The sequence below is a fragment of the Parambassis ranga genome, chromosome 13, assembly GCF_900634625.1.
Source record: "Parambassis ranga chromosome 13, fParRan2.1, whole genome shotgun sequence".
NCBI lineage: Eukaryota > Metazoa > Chordata > Actinopteri > Ambassidae > Parambassis > Parambassis ranga.
The window spans coordinates 17,878,906-17,894,994 of NC_041033.1; the positions used below are offsets into that span (position 1 = coordinate 17,878,906).

A 16,089-nucleotide genomic window follows, 5' to 3' on the forward strand; every position below is an offset into this window, starting at 1 on the left:
AAGTAATAAAAGAAACAACTGTAAGCCCAAGGCAGGTGGCAGCACAGTGTAAGTATAGTCTGAAAGTAATTGGGTTTCCTAATCGCACCTCTGGGCGACGCTTGACTTTTACCAATAAATGGTGAGCTGACATGATTGTTCAATCATCCTTAGTCCCTCTACACAGAACCAGCCATCAATATTGTAAATGAGCCTCTTCTAGGGAAGGATGGTCTGGCACTGGAATTACAACAGCTCAACCCAAATATGAAAAATACAGAGAGAAGCTGCGGCTAGGAGCTACACAAGAATTACACAGCGAACTCATCTCCGCTGACAAAACTGGGCCTTTCTTCAAAGGGGAACTGATACTAAATATAGATCCAGCTTTGGGTATTTATACCCAGGGTTTGGGCACTCCCAGCCTATAACTGTAGGGCTGCATAGCCTTGAGCTTGCTGTGTTTTCATAGGGTGCGTCAGTGCTGAGGGGGAAAGCCACAGAGCAGAGACTCTCCAAAGACTATACAGCCAGATATAATTCATGAGTGGGAGAATATATAACTCAAAGACATGTATCATCATTTTATCTTATCAAAAACAAGTGCAGCATGTTACATAATAGGGTTAGATGCAACAGATATGGAGGGTGCAGGATCACAACTGGTCACACACATGACCACAGAGCATGGAGTTGAGTATACTTGGTGACAGTGTGGAGGAGCAAGTGAGTGTTCAGGGTCTCTAACTGCTACAGAAAACTCCAGCTACCTCTTCTACCCTATACTAAAGAAAGGTTTTAATGAGCAGCTTTAGGTCCCCAGTGGAGATCCATGCTGTCATGAAAGCTGCTCTATTTCTGTTCCTTTTCATCCCGCTCTCCTCCTTCAGACCTGACATTCATTATTCCTTCCATCTCCTTAGAGGGAGAGCAAAGCACTGTAACTTCAACACCCCCCCACCCCAACCCCCGTTCAAAAGCTCAGTTTACTTGGGTTGAAGTCTGAATCAAAGCTTAGAGTCTGCTAAATTCAAATTCCCATTACTGCTGCAAGTTATGCTACACAGTGTACCCTCTGTTAATTAATTCACTCACACATACAGAATATGCATTATTATGCATTATTATGCATTATTATTGTATTCTTGTTTGGAAATTCTGTTTGTCAAACTCCCTGTGAGAGGGAGTAAGATTTTTGTGGATTATTCTCCAAACAAACATTTAAATTATTAGATATCATCAGATCTTATTATCTGTCTGCTAACCCAAATTTCAGCTAGTAAAACAGCTGTTTATAGGCTAAAAAATAAGTGATCTCAGCACCTTCAATCCCAGCTGAGACATTATATCATCTTTTATTTACACTCAGTGCAAATTCTGAGTGTAAATATCATTGTGGTTTTCCTAGCGACTACAAGCAAGGTGGATTGTATTACTTTTTATTATTACTTCTTTTGGCATAAATGAAAATGTCCAACTTTCTGCTAAGTGTATCCACAAACTGCATTTAGCAGAAACGTATCTTTTTCATGTCATAAAACTATCATGTGTGCAGTCCAACGCCCTCAGTAACCTGCGTGTCTATAGGAAGAATCTGCCTGTAAGGCATGACCACTTCACATCCTTCTCTCAGCCCACTGTGTGCTAGAGCATTGAATTAGAGACCAGTTAAGGCAGTGGCTTGTAACTAGATAAAAGGGGAAGAGTGGAGGGGAGGCAGGCAGAGGGGTGCCTTGGTGTCCTATAAATGACATTGTAATTCTCTGAACATGGGTTTTAGTGTAGTCCGCCACCATTAGGGGAAGAGGGAAAAAGGGAGGTATTTTTGCCACTTTACCCAGCCAAGCATCTCTAATGGTGTCTGTGCGTGTGTATATAGTCCACTCTGTCTGAAAGACTCCCTCTGCCCCTACTCCCGTCTGCTCACTCACACACTGAGAAACAAAGCCTTCACAAGGACCGGCAGAAACCCAGCTTTAGCACTTGCAGCTATATTCTGTCAGGAGATTATACTGCTGTTCTTTCTTCCAGACTTTAATGCCCTGTTTCTTTATGCTCCAATAGGCTGTCAGCTCATATCCTATATCAAAACATTGATACATACACTAGTGGCTGTTATACTCAAAATCCCATCTAACTAAGAAAATAACAACAAAGCATTTGCATGTAATCAGATGGAAGCTGGGGGAGCTGACTGAGCCAAGCATCTCTGGTGAGGGAGAGGGAATGTGTTAATCAAATGTCTTACATGTCAGGTTTGTACATGCAAATAACAGATCAATAAAGCAATTAAGACATCAGTCAATCATAAAGTTGGGTGGAGGAGCAGAGTCCCAGTCTGCTTACTTCTCTGCTGCATAAACCAACCTGAGAGACTGCCGCTTCGCTCTGAGCTGTTGTGAGAGCTGGTGGTGCTGAAATCTTGTGATTGGTTGTGTGGTATTCTATTAGACAATCCATCGGCCAATCGGTAGTCAGGAATGAAAAGGAGGGCTACAGTGGGGGTTAAAGGGCAAAAATCACAGTGGCATCAGGTGATTGGCAGTTAGCACAAGCACATGCAAACATGCAGTTAGAGCATCAAGCAAGCAGGATATAATCAGGATTCATACATTCAACAAGCTGCACTTAACACTTTAATCACCTCCTGATTTATATGCAGCAGACGTCATAGACTTGCTGGACAAATTAGATTTGTTGTTGATTTGGTGGTTCTGAGCTTTCATAAGACTTCTTCTAAATTCATGCAATTAGATGAATGAGTCAATAGTAGACATTTTATTTCAATGTTTGTCTTTCTTCAGAGAAATATAATCACACATAATCTTATTTAATTTCTAAAGATTCATTGCTTTACAGTGAAAACTATAATTAATCTGTTTTAGACTGTTGGGAACTGAGATCATAAATATGTATTAGAATACAGCTGAGAAATCAGTACACCTAAAGTATGAAACTCCAGTCCGCTTTAAAAAAATCCTGCATCAAATCCACGGTAATTAATTTGGATTATTTTCCTAAATATTAGTCAAGTTTAGTAATTACTGTGGTACTATCATGAAAGCTCAGCAGGAAAATGGATGGATCCCTTAAAGTGTACTACTCCTTCATGAGATGTTTATTAAGCCTTGGAGAGCAACCAAGATGCTGTCTGCTGGAGGAAAAACTGCTCTCCCAGAGTGTGGTCAGAAGGCTTCAGGAACATTTGGTGTAAAATACCAATGAGCTGTGGTAGAAAGCTTTCTTTGTCACATGAATCATCATCGACTCCCAGTGGCCATCACTTTCTCTCTGTGACTTACTGTTGTTGCAGGAGTTCTTGTCTGGCAGGGAGTAGCCCAGGTTGGCCATCTCCTGCTTGGCCTGCAGCGAGGCCTTCCACTGGGCCTCAGGCAGATCCACAGCCAGCTCATGGATGCTGCTGGAGTGGAGAATCTGAGTGGTGGCGTAGGGTGTGGCCTGGGATGTTTGGCCCGGGCTGTTGTAGTTTGCTTTGGTGGTGAAGTCTATACTGCTGTAGATGGCTCCATCAGAGAGCATAGTGCCTGTTTTATCTCCTTGTCCAGTGGGGAGATCTGAAGCAGAGGAAAGAAGGGAGTTCATAGGAAAGCTACTTTCTAAAGATCTCAACTGTAGCCTTGTGGTACTGAAATAAGATTGTTTAATTATTTGACTGTGAATATGGACTTGATCTGATCTGATCTGGGCATCATCGAAAGGAAATACAGCCTCTGTTTGGAACTTCCAGGTCAGCTTGAATTTTAAGAAAGGGCACTTAAAATGTTTAAATCCAGGTATTAAAGCCTCCCAGTCTCACCACCTTTCCTTTCTCTTTCTATACACACTAGGGACACTGCTGCTCTGCATATGTGTGCAGACTGGGAGGAAAAAAAGAGAGAGAGCAAGATCGGGAAAGAGCAAGCAGACTCTCCATGCTGCATGGTTTGCATGCCCACTGAAGGGGAGATGATGTAGAGCCATGGCGGAAGTGTCCGCATCTGCGCCAGTCAAGCTGCGCCTGTCCTTCACGACTGGCTGCTCAAGACCATCCTTTCAAACAGCCATCCACCCCCTGCTCCTCTGCCTGTCTCTCCCCTCACATTCTCTTGCTCTGAGATATGGGCTGCGACACCAGGCTGGACTGTTTGCCATCACTCAGCTGGGTGACAGTGGATCCCTTGCTGTTAATGCTCTAGCTGTCCTCTGATGTGATAAATAAATATATATCCAAACATGCATGCAATATGCATATATGTATACATCTTGCACGCACATATGTACATGACAAACAACAACAGCTCTGGCAGAACAGAAAAGAAGACACACCCATCATCTTTCATCGTTTATGGTCTCTTTCTCAAAGCGACCGGGAAGCCACTGAGGCACTCACCTCCTCGACCAAAATTAGTCAGGTCATTCGGTCCTCCAGAGCTGCTGTTGACAGGCAGGCTGGTTGCTGGCCAAGAGTCCGCTAACCAGGGGTAGCCTGGGTCACTGGCATTCAGCAGGCCTGGTCGGCTGAGCAGAAACACATGGTGAAAGACTACATTAAACATAGGCTCTGAAATTACATTTCCACAACTGTTTCTTTTTTGTACAGCAACAACCAAATTACATATTATGCATAGTTTAAATTTGCATTAGGTTACAGGATTCAGCATTATTGATAAAAAAAACAACAGCAACAAAAAAAAAAACATTACAGCAATCAGCAGCAGGAAAATGGGAAGGAAAAAAAAATCAAACACATGTTTAAATGTGCTGAAGAATGTGTGTTTGTGTGAGATAAGCTTGCCATAAGCCTCTGAAGCTAAACACTTCTAAAGTCAGGGGAAATACTATACAGATACATTTCTTCTCCCACAAAGTTACAGCTCCTCCAGGCAAACAGTGTTTTATTTCTCTGCTTCTCCTGCTGTGTCTTTGTCACATTCCCTGAGTTATTAACACTAAAGCACACAGTGGAGGCACAAAATGCATGCATCCACCCTCCGCGGTGCACACATGTGCAACAGCACACGCTGGCACGCACATTTATATATTTCTTTACTCATTAATATCTTCTACATTCTGCTGTGTTTTCCCATCAACCCCTTGTGGTGACGTCCAGACAGTCTAAATCTTCTCTGACGAGAAGTCAAACCTCAGCTGTAGCCCCACCACGATGCTAGTGGGATGCCTGTGCATGGGAGAGGGCAGTTCCATTTAACAGGTGTTGTGTCCCTCCTGAGGGGGTGGGAACCATAAAATCAGCCATCAAGACTTTAACCTGTCATGGGTGACTGCTGGGAGGCCATTAGGGCCACTTTACTGTACAATCACGTTTGGGGCTCATTATCATACCACAGATGGAATTAAATGAGATTGAAAGAATCCGTTAAATACCTTTGTTTATGTGCCAGTTCATTGACACTGTCTGTTGAAATGGGTTAAATGTAAACAAAATGTATATTTTAAGCAGTAAAGCAGGTAAAATGGCACACCTAACTGTCAGCTCCCAGGTGTGCAGAAGCAGATTACAGATACATGTGCACTGTGAGAGGCTGTGGAACACAGTAGTTACCAGTTTAACTGCCTGATGGCAGAAACAATAGGGTGATGTGTTGGCTCTGAGGGACTGGGAGAGAATCAAGCCCTGAGGACAAGGGCAGGTAATGGGAGTACTGCAGTCACTCTCAGCTACAGCTACAGGTTCTAATGAGAGGAGCTGTTCCACTGAGGGGGGGGGGAGTCCAAATGAACTGCAGCCCTGGCCAGCTAAGAGCCTTCACTGTGGTTCCTGAATGCCAAAACAGGCCCTTGGGGAAGACAAGTCATTCAAATTGATGGCTGTGCATCAGACACATGCACTTTTATAGGGTAATACATCTCAGCCCGTCCTACCCCCCTTTTTTTCTGGCTGCCATGGTACCCCACTACCATCATTCTCTTTTGTTATACCGTATTTTCCTTTATTTTTCCCTCCTCACCACCACCTCTTTTGTTTCATTCTCTCATGCCTCTTGTACATTAAGCATCTGTCTGGCTGAAAATTCCAAAGAGCTGAAGAGGACACTGTTGTCTGTTTTTGACTTCAGCAAGGCTACACCACAAATGTATAAGCTTTAAAGTATAAGTCTGTGTCTTTTCTCTCGTCTGTGTGCTCCAGGAAGTCCTCCCCCAGCCCACTCAAGAAAGACCATTTGAAAAACAAGGAGCTGACAGCAGAAATGGCTGCATCGTCCTTGTATTCATCACACAGCAGTATTTCTGCAAAGGATAATTAGAATAAGACTGATTTCTATGTGTGTATTGCTGTGTGTATGTGTGTGAGATTGTGTGGTAAAGGGAGAACGGTGGAAGATAGACATCGGGTCATACGTCTAATGAAAAGTTGACACATAACTTTTAATCCCTGCTCAACACAGGATGGATGGCAACCTTGGCAGATAAAATTTGATTTGGAGCGTTTCCTCTTCCTGTTAGACATTTCAGTTACTTGTGATGAGCAGGAAGGAAACCATAAATACTGCCTAAGATGCCTGACACTGAGCTCCCCATAAATAAGCCAAGTGAGAGAGATTATTCCAAAGCAACTTCATAAATCTGTCGTTTATTATCACACAGACGAGTGAAGAGAAGTTGTATTAAAAGGCAGGACATTAGCTAACACTTAGAGCAAAGGGGAACACTGACTACTTTCTAGATTAACTCTTAGTAAACATGCTGTCGTTTAACATTCACATCCACTGGTATATAACAGAATCTCCATAGCAACAGTGAACAGTGAAGCCTGCTCACTGCAATGCTTAGCCCATTCTTCCTGCCAATAGGAGTGAATCTGCTTTACTAAAATATTGATCAGTGCAGAGATAGGAAGTTATTACTACCTTCTAATTACCATCTCCCTATTGGCAGGGGGATAAGGAATGAACCCTTATCGGCTTTTATCAATTTCAATTGAGCAGCCAAAGTCAAATGTGCAGGTCTACCAATCTGCAGCCTATTCATCTTCCATGAATCATTTATTTTGTGATCGATTAAGTGTAATTGTTCAGTCAGAGCAATTTGGCAGGAGCCAATGAAAAACGGGAAACAGACGTGGCTTCATTTGCTATAGTCTAATTAATGCAATAAACATCTCATGCAACAAATGAACACATTTTCCCAAGATACTGTGCTGCACATTTTCACTCTCAGGGCAGATGGGGAAGTGGCAACATCTGGGATTTGATGGCACTGGAGTGACTAACGGATCAGAAGCTTGTGTTAGAGCTCCAGACTGCATCCTATTCCAGTGTTGTGAAATTGAGGGAGTCACTGCTACTGACTAAAGATATGACAAATATAGAGCACCAAAAATACAGACATTTCAAATCCCATTCGCTGGAGTGAGAACCAGAACCACTTATGTGGAAAATTGAAGGGAAAACACTACAGCAGAAAGTAGATGAGAAACGGTATGGCAAGTGGCGTGGCTAATTCATTTAGAGATTGCTGGCAGCTCACAGAACAATACAGGAAAAACTGTCCATCGTAGCATCCGGCTATATGCACAGGAGAAGCATAAAATATAAAAATGTGGCATCCAGACTGCAGAGCAGACACATTCCAGAAGGCCCAAAGACACACACGGTCACATTTAGCTGCAATCACTCACTGAGAGTTTGGGATCTGGAGGTTTTACCTAGTCAGGTGTGATAAGCAGTAGATAGACTGAAGTCTGGGATTCTCAAGGGAGACTTTTGAATACCCACAAAGGCTCGGTAACTGGTGTCATTGAGATGTGCCCTATTCACTGTAGCCCTTTCACTAACGTACAGTGAAATGGAGCAAGCTGTATGGGGGTGCAAGTGGGGGACCTCCACACACCTCTCCCCTGGGTAATTATTTTTACATTATTACATGTGCTCAGATCCCAGCCGCCCACGCAAGGTGACAGGCAAATTTATCACTCCAGAGGGCTTCAGGGTTGCCTGTAGTCAGCAGCGGAAGATAAATGACAAAATAAAAGCACGCTCTGCTTAAATTGTTTCTGTTAATTCTGTTGAGGAGATTTATGAGTTCACCTATCGATGCATGAATGGAGATGTGGTAGAAATGTATATTTGCATGCCGGTTTGCATGGTAGGCACACAACAGGTATTGGTTATCTATCAATCTATCAGTCATTTATCAGTGTTAGAATCAAAAGCAGCTTGCTGTAGACTCCACAGAATAGAGTAGAATAGAATAGAATAGAATAGAATTGAATAGAATCGAATAGAATAGAACAGAACAGAACAGAAATAATTTATTCCCAAGCTGGGAAATTTCACAATGCCCGTGCAGGAAAGGTTGTGTAAAGCTGAGGACAGCGAGATTAAATATTGATAATTATTTATTTCCTGGTGATACAAATACAGATACATTTAAAAAAATGTTGCTCACCTTCCATTGCTCATCAGACCACCATCAACTCTCTGGAACGTCACTACAGTTGGGAGAAAATACAAGCAAAAAAAAGCCAGACAATAAGTTTTTCTAGTAAGAAACAGGTTTTGTTTTCATGATTGAAGCATGTTGTCTTTTCTGTATCACCCAGTTTGCCCTTGTGCTTCAATATCTATGTGTTCAGCTTTTTTTAATCGCACAGCTAGATACTTGATGGATTCACTAAGGGGTGTGGATGCCCCTCTGCAACCAATGTCTTTCCTGCTTTTTTTTTAAAGTGCAGTGATGAGGACTGCACATTGCTTTCCTTTGCATAAGTGAAGATGTCATGTGTTCCTCAAGGACAAGATGCCTGATGAGAGGGAAAACTAATTTCATCTTTCTTATTTTGCTGCTGAGTTATTATCAGATTTGTGATTAAATCTCAGCCAAAAAATGATTAGAAAAGGCAGAGGGCTCATTAATCACATGGGTTTTTTTTTTTTTATCTATGAGCATGGTGGCTGAGTTACTGATCCTGGCTAGCAGGGCTCCCCAGAAGCCATGCATGTGGCCTGTTCCATTACAGTGATCTATAGATAACAAGGGCGGCTCTTTGTCAGCAGCTACTAAAACTCGACGGCTAAGAGTGCGAGACGGCTGTGAAGGATTCATTTCATCTCCGTTGTGATGACAAGGCAGCAGGAAGACTTCTAAGCATGTAAGAACTTCAATGGATCACAGGAAACACAGAAAAACAGCAAGAGTTTTGGAAATCACCTCATACCAATGAGGAGGGGAAAAAAGAGGGGGGGTAAGAAAACTGGTTCACTAAAAAGAGAGAAGGAAAGCTGTTAGTAATTTGGCTCATTTGTTCCACAGATGGAGATTAAAGAGAGAAGAGGGCTGAAACATTCCTCCTCTCTTTTCTGTTTCATTCAAGTTGATTCCACAACAAGCCTAGGCGTGAGAGAGAGGGGGCTTTTCTGTGGCTGACGTAGTAACAGATGACAGCCAGAGGAAACTCCCACAACAGATTAGAGAGGCTGCTAACAGGATGTTTTAATGTATGTAATGTAACAACATTACCTAAGCTTACTTAATCCATTTTTTCTCTCAAAAAAAATGTAAGGATTTGAAATGAGTGAAGCGCAATTTAAATGTAGCCTATCATGTATGTTGGAATCACTGTGGGATTATTTACTACATAAAGGTTTTAGCAACAGAATAACAGCTGGTGGAATTAAAACACTTAGTTATACCCAAATAAAAGCCTAGGGTTTTTCAAAATAAAATATAGCTTTGAAAGCACGAGACAGACATGGCATTCTTTATTCAGTTGTAGCCAAAGCCATTTGTCTTTGTTCCACAGCCACCAAACTTGCATTAGAGAGTACTCTGTTGTTTGAGTGAGGACTGACAGGAGAGAGAGAGGCGGAGGCGAGGCTGTGTGTGCAGCGGGAAGGCCTCTGAAGTCCCTATCTGTGCTCAGGCACATTTCTGGGCTGCTGTGGAATACTTTTATGTTAGCCAGAGTGGCATGGCGGCAGGGCTGTGCTTCTCGCCTCTTTCTTAAAGATAAGCACTTTCTCCAATATGAATACAGATTAATCCCCTTTAATAAGCATTAGTGTATGTGTGTGTGTGGGTGGGTGGGGGTGGGGGGAGGCATAATCAGCATATAAAAATTCCATCAAATCTCATTTGGGCTGGCAGCGCACTGCAACAGTGTTGTGATTTACATCTTCTGTGGTGACAGCTTTAGGAGGCTGAGACTGGACACTCCCGATACATCAACTAATTGTCAATACGGAGAAGAGCGAGAAAGTGCTGGAGTGTTCAGCTTCTGCTTGCTGACTTGTGTTGAAAACACCATCTCCCTTTAACTATATATCTATGCTGTCTCTGACCTTGTTTTGTGCTTGACACTCAACACTCTTGTGAAATAACCTGTTTCCTCTCTGGCCTCTCTGAGGTGTGCTTCCAATTTAAAACACGTTTCACATATTAATGTCTTCCATAATATGTTTTTACAGCTGCAGAGGAAAAGAGTAAATTGGGCTTTTGGCTCTTGATGGGACCACGTAGCTACATGTATACTTTGTCCAAAATAATGTTTGTCAAGTTTTTACTATTTAAAGCCTAACTACTCAGAATGACTGAGAGGATTCGCTCACATTTCTGTCCATACTCAATCAGATGTTGGTCCTTCTCAGACATAACTAAGCAAAGGGGAGGCGGTGACATATATAACAGGTACATCCATCAAAAATGTACCTTTTGCCAATGAAGCCAAATATCTCTAGGCACAGCAGTGAGGGAAATTGTCACAAGTAAAGACCACAATATTAAACAGAAGGAAAAAACAAAATGCACCACCCAGCTGACCACTTGTAACTGACACCAAGGGAGAACAGGTATGTAAAGAGCAACACCACGTTAAGGTCTTTAAAAAACAAAAAAGAAAACAGAGCATGATTTCTGAGGAGAAAAATGGTTGCCACAACAGACACACAAATACAACACAACATGTAGATAGGGCTGTAGGTTGGACAGGGAAAAAAAAGTTAGGTTTGCAGGACCCAGGTCATAGCTAATGACAAACTGAAATATCTTTGACTTGTAAATTTGATTCTCTGTCAAGATCATTTGCTTTCATTAGTATGAGGTTTCAATTTGCATTAGCTGTGACCATCAGTCTGACAATCCAAGCAAATGTACTATAAGCGGGCAGGAGATGAATCTGCGTTGAGGTTGGGTGAGGAGACGGGACAAATGAACAGTACCTGCAGGGGTGAAGGTGAAGGACTGAACTGCAAAACAAGAAGACAGAGAAGTTGTGTGTTAAAAGCCTGCAGAGGTAAGCGGTGCTTTAGGGGTATCTGCACACTAGGGACCGGGTCGGGCTGAGAGGTGCTGAGAGTCAGAGAATGAGAGACCACTTTGGTCACCCAGTGTGCAGAGTGACAGCCAGAAAAGCAGCCAGCTCAGAGATCACAGAGGTGCAGAGACGGTGGCACAAACAAAATAAAACGCACAAACATACAAATGTAACAAACAGAAATGAAGAGTAAATTAACCAAGCCAGGCAGTAGTAGCTGTCACTGTAGCATGTACACTTAATGAGAAAGTATGTTTGCATAATTATTTTCTCTCTAACTTTCTCCCTATTAATAAGGAAACCATTATTGTGCAAATATTGCATTTCACAGATTGCTGCAATAAAGCGCCACTTTGGTACCATTTGCTGCTCTCTAATTAAAGCTTGTACACTTGGCAGAGCATGTGGACTTGGTCGTTGCTATTATTGACTGTGGGGTCACTCAGTAAGATGTCAGGGTCAGTGTGTAGGAGGAGAGCTGGACAGACTCCAGCTTCAGTCACCATGAGAGAGTCCAGTCTGCCCACTCAGCTCCATCACCCTGGGCTAATAACCAACACTGTGGGTGGATTTGTCAAAAACTGTAGCCCTCTGGAAATAATTCACACTGACATCTGTCTCCCCGTTGAGCTTTAACACTATAGCCATCTTAGGCTAGTTGCTTTAATCAAGACAGTAATCATTAGGACTGAAAGATTCAAAGGAAGAAAAACAATTATATATTGAGGGGTAAAAGAATTATAGAGTTGCAGAAATGAATATGAGCCTATGGTGATTCTAACCTGCGTAGTTGCTCAGGCCCTTCCTCTTCTTTCTTCTCCAGTAAAGCCAGATGCTGAAGCCCATAAGGATGACCCAGCAGGCCCCTCCAATACCAGCAATGAAAGCAGGCTGTTTCACCACATCAGTAATCTGCTCTGTGATGCTGTTGTTCCGGTTTCCATGTATAATCACATCCCGGAATTCCTTACCTGGGGGCACAGGGACAAGCAGGGAGCATTAATGTGATGCTAGCTGGATATAGTTACTGGAGAGAAAAAGGAAATATCAATACAGTGCTGTGCATCATTTGACTCTTCAAGGTGAACCTTGCCTATGTAATACCAAAGGCTTGTTAATATTCCACTTTCTTCCACACAGATAAGAAAGAAAGCAGGCCTGATGATTTTCAGCTGAGGCCTGAAAGCAAGACATATATCTAAGGTATGTGCAGTCAAATATAATGTCCTGACTGAAATAGACAAAGACAAAAGCTTATAACAAAACCCCAGGTGAGCAGATTGTTTGCTTAGCTCAGCCCCTAATTCACTCCACTGCTGGCAGAAACCCACCATGTGAAATGAAAGGAAAAGGACCATGGCCTGTATTGATCTCCAATCACAGCTCACCCCATCTAGTTTCATCATCTTGCTGGCATTTCTTGCTCATGTATGAGGTAGCATTAATGTTCCCACACACTGTTAGAACAAGTGCACACATACAAAGAAAAAAAACTGAAACAAAAAAACAACATACATGCAGTTGTGTATGCTTTTTTTGTATGACTGCTTTTATCTTGATATTACTGAGTAATAAACTAAACACTGGCCGCTTTGCACATCTGCAGACGAGCAAACATATAACTTATTATAACTGCAAGCTCGGGGCTCTGCTCTCAGAGATGGATTATGTGAGTGACACTGGGGAAATAAGAACATGCTGCTGGCCAAGCCATCAGTTATGGGTCAAATCAGGCACAATCTGCCTCAGCCCTACATAAATCACATGCAGCCAGGCCACAAATCAAAAAAGCAATGTTTTAACAATTTAATCTGTTTAGTAATTCCTGGTAATATTTCTCTTTTCCTAACTTTATCCAGTATAGCTGGAATTCTGCACTGATGTTGAAAAGTTGAGTTTTTATCAGTCACTCTTACCAATGATGATAGACTGAGGTTCACTCTTGACTCCAACCCCTGCACTTGTGCTGGCTGCCACTTCCACATGGTACACCACTCCCACCTGCAGCCCTCCCACCACCACAGAACGTATGGCTGCATCCACAGTCTTATTTACATGGAAGCGCGTCTCATTCCCTAGACACCAGATCTGAAGCAGAAAGGGAGAAAATCATGATGCAATTGACTCCATTTACTTTGTGTGAGTTACATGAGAGCTAATGCTGACTCGCCAGAACAAACCTTGTACTCTTGAATGATGCCGTTCTGGTGGTCTGGAGGAGGGGGGTCCCAGGAGATGCTAATGGAAGTGCTGTTCTGGTTTCCCACGGTCAGGACTGTTACCTGCTGAGGAGGCGCACTGGGAGCTGAAAGAAGAGGAACCAAATATCCAGGTCAAATAGAATGGTCAGACGAGTGTGTAATCAAAGCAAAAGAATTAAAAATCAAAAGAACATTTAGGAGGATACACAATCAAAAACACACACACACTTTTCTCATGGAGGGTATTCAACAATGATGGCAGAGGTGACTGAAGGCTTTTCAAGGTGTTTTCATGAAAGGATTTAGAAGATTTGATTTAAAGACCAGGGCCGATTTGACACAGCTAGAGCCTGTCTTTAACATTTCACTATGATTCAATGTATCATCCTCTGCTACAACATGGTAGCATGGCCAGACATACCCATTCAAAAATTGGACAGGGTTTATGTGATGACTTACAAAGAATCCCAGAGGTCGCGCCGCATGCCTTGTTCGAAAATATTTGCAGAATTGCTGATGACATATTGGATATTCAAGCTTTTAAGTCTAAACTTACAACAAGTATTTCCTGGCCTACATACTCCACTAAACAGCACTGTGGACGTCTTTGTTGATACTAGTCTGGTTGTCGCTCTGCCTTTGTCACATATTGTGTTTCTTTTATTGTTGTAGATCTAAATGCATCACCAGGCAGCTGCTGCTGGTACTGCCCCCTGGAAATCCAACTAGAATCCACAGAGATCAAACTAAGTCTTTGTATAGAAGAGGAAAAGTATCAGGAAGGCTGGCCAGGCTAACAGCCCGGTGGATTTGCACAGAGAATTCTGTTATTGATTTGTGGGGAAAAAATGGCCTGGCACATTTGGGAAAGTGCTCTAGTAATGCTAAGACTCTGCATTGACCAAGCCTGGGTGGCACGTGGGTCAAGAGGCTTATAGGATGAAACCCAGACAAGAAGGAACTATGAAAAAAAAAAAAAACATTTTAGGAGAAGGAAACAAGGTCTCAGTAAACATATTGAGTGATTCTATCGATCAGCCAGATGAAACTAAAGCCAGTAGGTAGGGATCAGAGGGACGGTACAGAGTGAGGCACATAAGTGAATCGGCTCCACAGGCAGACCGGGAGTGGATAGAAACAAGACAAGTCCACGCTTTCATAAACATCCGTTGTTATTCTGATGGCAACAATCTTCTGACCCCACAAGGGGTAAGAGGAAAAATAAATAACAGTTGGCCCAACTGGAAATAACGTTTTAAAAATAATGTTTTCTCATTTCCGCAGTGGCTGGCAGGGGAGCAGCACCACAGCAGAATACTGACAGGTCAATTACTCCTGGGCTGCCTCTCCCTCACCTCACCTCCATCCAAAATGGCACGTGTCACCCTGTAAATCTGTGCTCATCCCTCAGCGCAATTGGCTACACCAGCCCCCAGAGAGCCAGAAGGCTTTGGCATAGTAGAAGATGAATGGGTCCAATGATGAACCCAACACCTTGGCCAGATTAGAAACAATCTACCAAGGGAGCATCTGATCAACCATCATGCTCAGGGCTCTCAAACGCTGCATTACATTCAGGTGACGAAGTGCTGGATATGTGCGTGGCAGCCATCAGAGGCAATGTCGTTCAAAGTTAATGTTATGAATGATTTAGCAGCTTATTATCATGCATATTTGTGCTAAACAATACACATTTTTCATTAGAGGCCTCAGAGGCTGTGCTAATAGAGCCATTAGCGGAGTGATGTATGGCAGGCAGGAATGTGACCCCCTGTCTTGCATGCCCATGCTGTGCTGTGCTGAATGATGAAGGAATGCAAACATATCATATCCAAACAAAAAAGTAGCACACATCTAATGGGTGGTGTAGGAGGTGATCCCCAGAGATCACCATAGATAATTAGTCAAATGAGCATTAACACAAACATTACTTTTCCCCCTTCCTTTAAATAAGCATTACTTTGGATAAAAGATGACTCATTCAGTAGGAGTTAAATGGCAGCCAGAGTTCATTTATCAGCCATGATATGACTGCCCAGATGATGAGTAAGAGAATGCATAAAAAAGTTGGAGGGAGACTACAAAAATGGACACAGCACCAGAGGACTGAGCCGACTGTAACCCTGTATCTCCACGGACCTGCTCTCGGGATTCTCTAATTGTGTTAGCTAATGGACAACCTAAGTTTTAATCACCCTCTGAACTAGATCTCTCTATCCATCTAGCCACCCTTCTCGGTAGTCCCAAGGTCTCTGAGGAGCCCGGGGCCATGTGTATTAGCTATGACCAGGCACAGGGGCAGGATTTTGACAGAAATAGAAAGTGGATGAGATTCTGAGGCACCGGGATGCAGATAGAGCAAAGCAGGGAGTCTTATCAGCATTGGTAATAGCTGGGGCATGTAGTTTCTGGAGGCCTCAGGGAGCAGATGTGTGTTGGCATGTATGCATTTACTGTATGTGTCTGAGTGTGTGTTGGGGACAGCTGTAATGTGATGGCACTTCCACTACTGCCGTGCATCCACAGTGGCTGGCCACAGGAGATATGGTCCCTGTGAGGAAAGGAAAATAAATGGGCCTGTCATACTGACGGGATGTGAACTGTCTCCTATACACGCAGGCCTGAATATGCTGTGGC

At 42.9% G+C, this 16,089-nt stretch overlaps 1 protein-coding gene across 5 annotated transcripts in view; it reads right to left on the minus strand.

Moving 5' to 3' along the window:
- robo2 (roundabout, axon guidance receptor, homolog 2 (Drosophila)) overlaps window positions 1-16,089 on the minus strand; it is a 144,840-nt gene that overhangs the window by 13,752 nt on the left and 114,999 nt on the right. For 3 of the 5 annotated variants that reach the window (XM_028419550.1, XM_028419551.1, XM_028419549.1), the window contains 8 exons: window positions 13,432-13,556; window positions 13,168-13,339; window positions 12,034-12,222; window positions 11,157-11,183; window positions 8,389-8,431; window positions 4,370-4,497; window positions 3,282-3,554; window positions 2,347-2,472 (listed from right to left, as the gene is read on the minus strand). In XM_028419550.1, coding sequence (XP_028275351.1) covers window positions 2,347-2,472; window positions 3,282-3,554; window positions 4,370-4,497; window positions 8,389-8,431; window positions 11,157-11,183; window positions 12,034-12,222; window positions 13,168-13,339; window positions 13,432-13,556 — 1,083 coding nt within the window. The remainder of the gene's footprint in view (window positions 1-2,346; window positions 2,473-3,281; window positions 3,555-4,369; window positions 4,498-8,388; window positions 8,432-11,156; window positions 11,184-12,033; window positions 12,223-13,167; window positions 13,340-13,431; window positions 13,557-16,089) is intronic. The other 2 variants (XM_028419553.1, XM_028419552.1) reach the window with 1 other exon arrangement.